Below are 11,515 nucleotides of genomic sequence, written 5' to 3'. Positions count from 1 at the left end.
TGAATTTTGGAGTGAAACTTCTTTAGGCGCGTTGCGAGTAAAATATCAAGGTCGCGTCATGGCAATACCGTTGTAATCTATACTTGTATACGTAGTATATTATTATTAGTCTGTGTCTATACTAATATTATAAAGCTGAAGAGTTTGTTTGTTTGTTTGAACGCGCAAATCTCGGGAACTACTGGTCCGATTTGAAAATTCTTTCGGTGTTAGATAGCCCATTTATCGAGGAAGGTTATCCATACTAATATTATCCATACTAATATTATAAATGCGAAAGTAACTCTGTCTGTCTGTCTGTTCAATCACGCCTTAACTACTGAACCAATTTGCATGAAATTTGGTATAGAGATATTTTGATACCCGAGAAAGGACATAGGATAGGTTTTATCCCGGAAATCCCACGGGAACGGGAACTATGCGGGTTTTTCTTTCTTCTGCGCGGGCGATGCCGCGGGTGGAAAGCTAGTAGGCTATATATCATCACGCTACGACCAACAGGAGTGGAGCCACGGGGGTGAAACCGCGCGGAGCAGCTAGTAACTAATATAATAATGAGTTAGGCATCGATTTTCGTATCATACATTATTATTATATTTTTTAATCTTTCCAAAGAAGTTTCATTTCCGACAAATGTGATCGGCACACTTATTTTTTTATCATTAGTATAACAGTAATTTAAATACATATCTTAGTAGTAGGCACACATTTTAATGGTTTCTAACCATTATAACAATAAAAAATATACAATGTACATTATAGACTATTTCATATTTGTATGACTATTAGACTGCGATCAATTACAAAAACAAATATTTAGGCAGTATACATTAAAAAAGTATAATCTACATAAAATTACAAAATTTTTTTAAGTAAATATTTTATAAGACACAAAAATACGAATTTCACATTTACTGACACTTTCTTTAAGGTTTATGGATGATCAGTTGTACTTTTTCTCTTTAAGGCGCGGGACATATACAAGCGGCGCGCTGCCGGCGTGCATCGGGTGCGCTATTGGCATTTTGTATGAAATAATTTTGGGGCGGCGCAACCTTGGCACAACCGTGGCGTGCCGTCTCGACGCCTGTCCAAAATTCTTTCATACAAAATGTATAAGAAGGACGTGGTGCAAAACAGATTCAAGAGGTGCGCTTATGGCACGCCCGCGCCCGCGCCGCTTGTGTTTGACCCGCGCCTTACTTTCATACATAAACAACTGAATCAATGAGGCGGTCAAAACAATCAAACTTATATACTAATCATAAGAAAATAGGAGCCACCGGTATTTCAACATTGGCCAAAATGGACTTTCTCACAATTTTTTTTCATATGAGCATGATTTTTTTTTTGTTAATTTTGGATTGGTACTAAACAGCTTGAAGAAAAAGCAAGCAGCAAGAAAATTGGTGGCCTATTTTTCTTTCCAAAAGTATTGTAATCCTACTAATATTATAATTTATGCGAAAGTTTGTAAACGTTTGTTTGTTTCTCCTTCACGCAAAAACTGCTGAACAATTTTTCATGAAATTTAGCACACATTAATAGGATTAACACATAGGTTTTTATCTCAAAAAGCCAACTAAAACGGGAACAATGCGGGTTTTCCTTTGACTATGCGGGCGACAAGCTACATAGTATAAATTACTAGCTATCCACCCGCGGCTTTGCCCGCCTTTTCAAAGAAAAACCCGCATAGTTCCCGTTCCCGTGGAATTTCCGGGATAAAACCTATCCAAGTTAGCCTCGATATATGTGCTTAATTTCATTGTAATCGGTTCAGTACTATTTGCGTGAAAGAGTAACAAACATACACACACGTCCATCCTCACAAACTTTCACATTTATAATATTAGTAGGAATGTATAGTTGGAATATTCTAAATCTAATAAACAATCCCACTAATAAAACACTGTAACTTCACATTTTCCTCTGTCTGTAAGCACAAAATCACTAATTTCTTATGCACAATGCTACATATCGTCCTATTGTGCGATATTTGGTCCGCACTAAGAAACATTGAGAACTTCTTAGCGTCCACTCTACAGTAGCACACTCTAGTCATATCTTCGTTCGTTTGAGTCTCTGTTTCTGAATCTGAATGGTCAATGGGACCTAAAAAGAAAAATTATTTATTATTGTTATTGAAATAGAAAGCGTTTTATTTGCCACCATGTAAAAAAATACAAATCTTAATAATCTAACACATAGAATAGAAAAAAAAAATAGCAATGGTGGCAAAAGGGACTCCCCATCAACAAAGCATCAACCATTAATTAAAATGTATTGCTGCACTGATTTTTTGAGATATGGCGTGAGTTGGCGTGAGTTAGCGTGAGTTAGCCTGAGTTTGCGTGAGTTAGCGTGAGTTGGCTGGTTGGTTGCAGCAGATGTTTCACCCACTGTTTCAGCCGGAGCAGCGGGTGAAACAGTGGGTGAAACCGCGGAGCACAGCTAGTATATCACAAAAGATGTTTAAATACACAAACCACACCTTTAAAAGCATCCACTCTCAAACCCTTAAACCTCGTGGACACTTTAGCCATGCCGGTTTTGATTTGCAACGTCAGCCTGCCTTCCGCTGAGGCTCGTAACACTACCTCTGCGGACATTGCCTTCATTCTATCTATTGTGGTGCGGAGTTGTTTTAGTGTTGGCAGTTCTATTGATATCTGAAATAAATAAATAAATATTATAACTAGGACATTATTACACAAATCGACCTAGTCCCACAGTAAGCTCGATTAAGGCTTGTGTTGTGGGTACTAGGCGACGACAAATATAATATTTAATAAATACATATATAGATAATAACACCCAGACCCAAGAACAAATAATTGAGTTCATCATTTGCCCTGACCGGGGATCGAACCCGAGACCGTCGGCTCAGTAGCCAGTTACTTTACCACTGCGCAAACCGCGTCGTCGTGAAATAGTAAAGCGGTATAAACTTAAAATTGTTTAAATAAATCCTACTAATATTATAAATGCAAAAGTTTGTGAGGATGTGTGTGTGTGTGTGTTTGTTACTTTTTCACGCAAATGCTACTGAACCGATTACACATTCTATCTATTGGGCTGCGGAGTTGTTATAGTGTTGGCAGTTCTATTGATATCTGAAATAGTAAAGGTATAAACTTAAAATTGTTTAAATAAATCCTACTAATATTATAAATGCGAAAGTTTGTGAGGATGGAGGAGGTGTGTATGTGTGTGTGTTTGTTACTTTTTCACGCAAATACTACTGAACCGATTACAATGAAATTTAGCACACATATAGAGGGTAACTTGGATTAACACATAGGTTTTATCCCGGAAATCCCACGGGAACGGGAACTATGCGGGTTTTCCTTTGAAAGCGCGGCCGAAGCCGCGGGCGGAAATCTAGTATAAGTAATAATGCATAGTTTCATAATGTAAAAATTATGTTAATAATGTATTAAATCTTCTTGGTAATTATATAGGTCATATTAAATATTTAAATAAATGGATATAGACTTGTTTTTAATTTTTCTTTAAAATAAAGGTGTATTTTAATAATTGTTGTTTCATTTTGTCACTACATAGTACAAAATATCCCTATATCCCTATGTATGCTTAAATCTTTAAAAATTATGCAACCGATTTTGATGGAGCTTTTTTTTATAGTTAGACTATTTCTCAAGGAAGGTTTTATTATAAAATAATTTATTTATTTGTTCTAGAGAAAGCGGGCGAAGTCGTGGCTGGAAAAAAGGCAATAGTTTTAATATTTCTTGATATTACAATTAAACATGAAAGGATGCGGGTTCGAGTCCCGCCTCGTGATCGATTTTTTTCAATTATTTATAAATTTACAGTTATAAAGCATTTGAATGCCATCAAACCAAAAATATCACATTCATTGAGTAAATAATATCTTACATCTGGCTGAGGTATTCTAGGCTCTTGGAATTCACTCCATAGTTTCCTCGGAATAACTATAACTGGTATGTCATGAGTCACTTGTCTGGTTTCCTGTGATGTTGATGATGGCTGTAAAATTATTAAATTATATGACTTTAATGTATGAATTTAAGCAAAAAAATATACAGAAGAAATACTTGAGAAGGATATAAAATTAATGCAAGATTTGAATACAAAAAATTGAGTTTTTATTATTAAATTTTCGTTCATCTAACTTAAACTTAAGATATATACCAAAGTTAAACTTTGGTATTATTGTGAATTGTGTTAATTTTATAACAAAACTTATAATATGCTAAAGTACCAACTTTTAAATTATTTTATTGACATTGTAAAATGTATGAGTAGAAATGAAAATGAAAATTTGATGGTTTGGATGGGATGAATCAGCATAGTATGTATAAAGTATGTACCAAGAGTTAGAAAACACATTGTTTGTTAATAAATGAATTTTTTAAAATATTTTAAAATTCATTTATTAACAAACAATGTGTTTTCTAACTCTTGGTACATACTTTCTACATACTATGCTGATTCAAATGTACTTTAATAAGAAGTGAACTAAATGAATAAATGTTCAAAGTTTAAACTTTAATTTGAGTTGAACAGTACCTTTTTCTACTTACCATTTCAATTTCCAATGTCAAACATGGACATTGCTTTTTAGTAAGTTTCATTTTCAAGCACTTTGCCGATTTCAGTGTTATCAACGATCTTGACAAATTAGCTGTAATAAAGACAATTTATAATACTTTATTGTATAAAACAATGTAAGTAAATCTAATACAAATTAATAAGGTACAAATATTTTGCACAATAGGCGGCTTTAGTGATTTTTCTATAGTAAACTAGCTTTTAGCACATCTCAGGCAAATTCAATTGAAAAAAAATTGCACATCTTAATTCTCTATAATTAATTAATCGTCTTGTTTTAAATTATGTCACCTCAAGTAAAATATAACCCTGCGCACCTTAAAAGCAAAATTAAAAGGTAAACTATAATTTCTATCTAGGCTAACCATAATCAGAGGCTATTATATTTTTGAAGTGAAAACTTCTTTAGCGGCGTTGGGTAGGACACGTGACCTGATCGAAAAATCGTAAGACATATCGATGGATATCAAACATGCTCAACGTTAATAATCAAGTTTTCACTTCTGCCAGCACTCCCGGAGTGCAACCCGTCTTTTTTTTTTCTTTGGCAAGTGTATGAATAGACAAATATTTCAATCTTATAATGTATACAACATAGTGTAACAATGTAACAAATAAACAGATGAATCAACAGTGTTCAAGTACCTACATATTTAAATTCCAACTCCACATACCTGATACAATTCCTAAATAAATATCCTTGTATTCTTCATCTACACCAACTATTTGATACTCCGAGAAGAACATAGCTTGAGGAATCTCACACCATAGCATTGGAGGCGCAGGACCACTGTTATCCTCACTTACTATAAAATACATTTTATCCGAAGACAACCTTAATATACATTCTTTCGATAGTTTTGAAATGGTAGACACGATATCTGAAAGTATTGTTTACTATGAGAACTATATTACAACTTCAGTTACAGAGAAAGAAGTAACTCATTTTTGTTTTAATAAAATACGGTACTTGTGAATTCCCTCATAGGGCCAGTATCGATCATGATAGCCCTAAACTTCATTTTAGAAATGAAGTAGCGGCTAGATTTCAAAGGCTGAGCTATTTAAAATGAAAATGCCTTTTTTCTTTAACTTTACAGTTTGCGGCTTTTCTATTCGAAAAATTTAAAAGTAAAAATGACAAATGACAATTGACATAATTAGACAGATGACCTTATGGTCTATGGTTCTAAAAAACGTACTACACGATGGAGCGGATTGCCATTTGGAGTTTGAGTTGTCAAGAGTTTTTAAAACAGCTTTAAGATATTATTGCAATTGTGATTGCAATAGTAAAAGTTAAAGAACTTTGTATAATTTTTATTGTGTCACATTGCAAATCAAAAAAAATTATAAAGCTGAAGAGTTTGTTTGTTTGTTTGAACGCGCTAATCTCGGGAACTACTGGTCCGATTTGAAAAATTCTTTCAGTGTTAGATAGCTCATTTATCGAGGAAGGCTATAGGCTATAATATATCATCACGCTACGACTAACAGGAAAGTAGCCACGGGGGTGAAACCGCGCGGAGCAGCTAGTGTAGAAAATTATCTTACCAGGCGCGATCCCAGGGGAGGTGGGCACCCGTGGGCTCATAAGTTCAGAAATCCACGCGTTCTTTAAATGTAATAAAGGTGTTAAATTATTTTGATAATGTTATTATCAAACATTGGGTTTGTAAATTAAGCTGTAGAAATAAATTTACATAATATTATGTAGGTAATACTAGGCTAGATTTTACTAATGCAATAGGGCGACTGCGAGTTGCACCGAGGGCTCCGAACAAAAATAGAATAGTGTATAATTTCTTCAGAGTTAATTTTAACATCAGTTTAACACATTATTAATTTACCATCTGATACCTTCAAAAGTTAATATGTACTGTAATGTTTTATATTATTTTTATTTTTCTTTAATAGAGTTAATAAAAAGTGGAATAGTGGATAAAAGTACAATAAAATGTTGTTGTTTTATGAAACCACGGTAAAAGTGAAACTGTTAGAACGGTTCCGAACACTGCTTTGTGTAGCGCATGTCGCGTGACGGTCGGCTGCCGAGTAGGTATACCTACTCGGCAGCCGCGATACACGCGACATGCGCTACACAGACCAAAAAGTTTGAGACGATGTAATAAAAGTTTCACTTTAATAAAACCTAATCTAAAATATACAGGTATAACTGCTCAACATTATCCGCAGTTTGGATACGTGCAACAAATGCGAATAAGAAAAATAAATAAATATGCACATAGCCATGGTAATCAAAATAAAATAAATATAGAATTGGATATAAAATAAAGATAGAGGGACGCAAAAGAACTGTAATTGTGTATCATGGGCATTATAAAGTTTATATTATTTTACGATATGGCAATAACATGTCCATAGACAACACAACAGACTTCCTTCAAAGATGGCGGTTGATGAAACGAGAATAGTGATAAGTTTATTTACGGTATTATATTTCTATCCCTTTCTATCGTTGAGTGCACATACGGACTGATAGAGATAGACAATGTCCTGGTTTGATTGTAACGAATATTAACGTACAGTGGTTATTTTCTCGCAGTTTTATTTATTTTACTAATTTCTTGTGTAATTTTTAATATATTTCTATTTAATAACAAACAAATATCGGTTCCAATTTTATTGTACACAGCTATTTGTTTATATTTCTAAAAATAAGCTGAATATATGGAGAAAAATGCTAAATCAAGGTATGTGAATGAATTGTGCGATCGATAGTGTCGTCATCATATAACCACAAAAACAACTTTCAATAACATTTCCACGGATGGTTTTCACCTGCACAATTGAATATAATAGACTTTTATTCGAATAATTTCAAAATAATAGCACTTACGTTTCAATAAACGTTGGTTTTGACTATGTTTCTCAAAGTATTTCGCGTAACGACTTGTTCCTTCTTCAAATTTAATATTTTAACGGCCTATTATTTTGAAATGTTTTTAAATTGACATCTGTGCGTGTGGGTATTTAAAGAGATCAATTCGCAATTACCACTTTCAATGAACAATATAGAGACTTCCGACTTTTCTGAACCGTAAAGATAGAGATACGTAGATCATAAAATAAGTTCAATGCCATACGATTATGCAATTTCTACTGCGCCTAATACTTGGATACTTACATCATAATATGTAATTAGTTAAGTAGTTTTAGTTTTAAAACATCGTTTATAAATGAATAATTGCATTGCATTTGAGGTGATTGGGGTTATGATAAAAATGCATCACCGCTTTGATAAACACGAACGCACAAAATGTTAGGTTATATTTTGCGTTTATATGTCCACTCAAGATTCTTATCGGAATGCAATATGAAAATAACTATTATTTTTTCTAGAATAACTATAATGTAGTGGGTTGGAATGCATGATGCAACACAAACAATCAATTAATATCATTAATGATCTTACGTCACACGAAGTTGTTTACAGCGCTCTGTGTATAGAATGTTCATAATGTAGGTAACAATAGTCAATAACTATTAGACTTAACTTCAAGACCTTAAAGACAAATTATTTTGAGAAAACAATACCTACCTAAATGAACACATTACTGCATTTCTAAGCCAATAATTAACTGTGACCTGCAGTGCGTCATGGAGAGCCAAAAAAATTTTTCATCGTAACTACTATTATATTATAGTCCTAAACCTAAGCTTTTACGCACCTTACTGTGCAGTCTATGAATAAATTATCCATTTTCGATACATTTTTAAAACAATTTAGGTGTCTGTTTTGTTTCGTATAAATTATAGAGCTACTACCTAGGTCGGTATAATATATAAACAGTATTTGTTGGAAACGTTGGAAAGCACATTCTTTAAAAAATATATTTTTATGTATTAAACATTGCTATTGGACAACCAAACAAAAAAACAAATACAAATTACAAAAGTAACCTATCGGTTGGTAGGATTCCGATTTTGGAATGAAATTATACATTTTCTTTTCCAGCCTTTCCCAACCTATCCCAAAGGCGGACCCCTAGCGCCACCTCACTAGCGTTAGCTACTATGTATTAAATATTCTGTACCTGAACCTTATCATGATCCGCGAACCCATGTAGCGCCACGTCCATGATCCGCGGACCCCTAAAAACTTATTTGCAGTACTCACATAACTAATCTTGATTATTAAAAAAAAGACGGGTTGCACTCCGGGAGTGCCGGCAGAAGTGAAAACTTGATTATTAACGTTCAGCATGTTTGTTATTTTGGAATGGTATCCGTCTTACACATCGAATATAAGGGCAAAAAAAAACATCCGTCTTACGCTTTTTCGATCAGGTCACGTGTCCTGACGCAAGTTTAAGATTTTATACCCAACTAATTATAATGAACAATTATAATGAAGTTTTCACTTCAAAAATTCATTGAACTCTTATGCAGTGTTTTTCGATGGAATAGCTTAGCCACCCATCACTTGACAGATTTTTCATCTTCAATCTGAAAAATACAAAGTCCGGCCGTCAGAATAGTCTGGTCACTAAGGCTTTAGTAATTTTTTTTATTTCTCGGCGGACCCCAGCTTGGGAAAGGCTGTTCTACAATTTCCATAAGATTGAACCTTTGTATAGGAATAGTATAATTATAGTGGTATTAGGAAGGTATTTTATAAATATTTTAAACGAAGCTATCGAATACCTAAACGTAATTTGAACGGCTTAAGTACTTATCAAAATCGGTAAATATAAAAATCAATATTAAAATGTATTTCATCCAAATAGATGAAATAGTAGGGGAACCCACGATGCAAAATGTGGATTTACTCGAGCGTCACAGGAACCTATAATTGGTTGAGTAGATGATAGCGATATTTTAGCGCTGGAGAAGCGTTTTTTGATTTTTTTTAAATTTTCAAAAAGAATAAAAGTGGTATGGATATACTTAAGCGTGTTAGATATTAATATTTTGCATGCTCCAGAACAGCACGGCATTGAAATAAAATATACATGTTACGATTTTGTAACCTTATTGCTCGAATCCGATTCGTAATCGATCGATCGAAATTACATTTATTACCCAATTTCTGATTTTGTGGTTATGGCCACAAATCGTAGTTTTTGCAGTGAAATTCAATCATCAAGCGAATATTAATTGTAATTTACTACTTATACTATCCTTTTGAGGATTGTAAATAAAATGATTCAGAATATCAGAAATACGAGAAAATAAAATTTGAAAATATTTTTGTTACAGTATGGAAGAAGAAAAAGGTACCAAATCATATCTACAGTTTCAAATTGAGCGGCTACAAGTTTTGAAGGCGAAGCTCAGCACAGATATAGAAGAACAATATGTTGTTAAAGCTGAACCGTAAGTAGTTTTTTTTATGCAATTTTAATGTTGAAAAGCTGGCTTTTCAGGGAAATTTATTTTTTGGAGTGAAATTTAGCTCTTTGATGCGATTATCATGATGAAACCTTGTAAGTATTAAGTACAACATAAATTACCAAAAAAATGAAAGGCTTTCGAATTTTGATTGATATAATATTAAAACACTGCAGTTTGCAGATTCATAAACGTCTAGTTAGTTACTAGGATTTGTAGTTGAGTAGGTCCTAACTAGCATTAGCTACTATTTAGTATTCTGTGTCATAACTTAAAAGTTAAAACCATTGAATCGTCGTAAATATTAAAATGAATGAAAAATAACATAGGAATTTCGTACCCATTGTATGCGATAAAGGGAAGAACGGGACGGGGCGAGGGCACAACAACATGCCGGTTTCCACTTCCAGTCGCTTTTCGTTCATCAGTCAGTTCGGCTCCGCGCGCGCTACGGCCGTGATTCGTCGCGTTTAAAAAAAAATAAACGAAAAAATAAATTGTCTATTCCCAATTTGGCGGGAAAAATAAAAACTAGGTTAGATCAAATAAATATGCATACCTCCGCGTGTAAATTAATAAAATATAGTGTTTTATAACGATGGTACGGAGCCTAAGTAATGATAAGGGTGGTTTATTTCGTCACACGCATCTCAATTAGTGTTTAAGCGATGCAATATCAAAGTATTGAGGAAGATGATTTACAATATCGGATTTTTGGTGAATCCTATAACATACTATCAGAGAACAGCAGTTCAGCCGGCCGGCGTAGAAAGTAAGTCTGATTTTCATTTCATTTGCCATTGTAGGTAGATCGTATCGAAATTGTTCACCACGTGTGTACTCGTATATTTTACATTATTATGAAAGCTTTTTTAAAATAATTAAATGACTAAAGATAAAATAGTTGATGAAATAACCTTAATTTATATCTAGTCAACTGAATTGTATTAATTAGGTAATAAATAAGTTTCTTATTCGGTAAAGTAAGATTTCTAAAAGCTTTCGTAGATATATTTTTAAAGGGTAAAAAACTAATGATGTATGTAACTGGTTCTAACTAACTAAGTTTGTAAAGCGATTGTTTTTCTGTGTTTAAAAAATTAATTAAGGTAACCTTACACACTTTTTTTAACCAAGAGTAATTATTACTAATTAAATAACCTGAATTATTTGGCTTAAATTATCAAATAACTAGTTAGGTACACTACGATTTTTCATAGCAGCTTGTGATAAACTTCCATTACTATGTGCGAAAAGTTTGTGCTTTAGAGATCCGTAATATTTCATCCAGGCTACTTTTTATATTTATTTAATTTAATTTAAATACTTACATAGAAACAAAATAAAATAGGTAAAGAGATACGTAGAGCTTTTGGAGATTGTAATAAATGATAGCATGTTTACAAAACCCGTGCTATTAATTATCTCTCAATAGACATTTTTTAATTTAGGAATAAAGATGGAATTCGAAGAAAAATAAAATAGGTACCTAAGTAGGTACGGTACCCGCACGCGCCGCGCCGCTTTACCAAATTATTAACACAACTTTCAGTTTTAGGTA

At 33.3% G+C, this 11,515-nt stretch overlaps 2 protein-coding genes across 8 annotated transcripts in view; one reads left to right on the top strand and one right to left on the bottom strand.

The window, feature by feature from the left end:
- Positions 1-445: 445 nt before the first annotated feature.
- Hus1-like (Hus1-like checkpoint clamp component) lies at positions 446-6,211 on the bottom strand. Of its 3 annotated transcripts, none has more exons than XM_090115007.1 (6): positions 6,154-6,211; positions 5,274-5,480; positions 4,572-4,672; positions 3,904-4,014; positions 2,495-2,672; positions 446-2,115 (listed from the first exon to the last, which is right to left on the bottom strand). In XM_090115007.1, exons 1-6 carry the CDS (start codon positions 6,191-6,193, stop codon positions 1,886-1,888), a joined length of 867 nt encoding a protein of 288 aa, XP_089971133.1. In that variant the 5' UTR covers positions 6,194-6,211; the 3' UTR covers positions 446-1,885. The 3 variants fall into 3 exon arrangements, with proteins under 3 accessions (XP_089971133.1, XP_089971132.1, XP_089971134.1); XM_090115006.1 differs by lacking the exon at positions 6,154-6,211 and adding an exon at positions 5,570-5,707; XM_090115008.1 differs by lacking the exon at positions 6,154-6,211 and adding an exon at positions 5,570-5,704 and having other exon boundaries at positions 5,274-5,496.
- Positions 6,212-7,071: 860 nt separating this feature from the next.
- Myb (proto-oncogene like protein Myb) overlaps positions 7,072-11,515 on the top strand; it is a 50,658-nt gene continuing 46,214 nt past the window's right edge. Inside the window, exons 1-2 of one of the 5 annotated variants that reach the window (XM_090114865.1) lie at positions 7,072-7,313; positions 9,823-9,939. In XM_090114865.1, coding sequence (XP_089970991.1) covers positions 7,291-7,313; positions 9,823-9,939 — 140 coding nt within the window. In that variant the 5' untranslated portion in view covers positions 7,072-7,290. Of the gene's footprint in view, positions 7,314-7,675; positions 7,765-9,822; positions 9,940-10,383; positions 10,727-11,515 lie in introns of those variants that run through there. The other 4 variants (XM_090114864.1, XM_090114870.1, XM_090114866.1 and 1 more) reach the window with 4 other exon arrangements.

This window comes from Colias eurytheme, chromosome 22 (genome assembly GCF_061535395.1).
Source record: "Colias eurytheme isolate Ceu_HAF_F1 chromosome 22, ilColEury1 Martin Lab GWU primary, whole genome shotgun sequence".
Lineage (NCBI taxonomy): Eukaryota > Metazoa > Arthropoda > Insecta > Lepidoptera > Pieridae > Colias > Colias eurytheme.
This window is presented reverse-complemented; position numbering and strand designations above follow the sequence as displayed.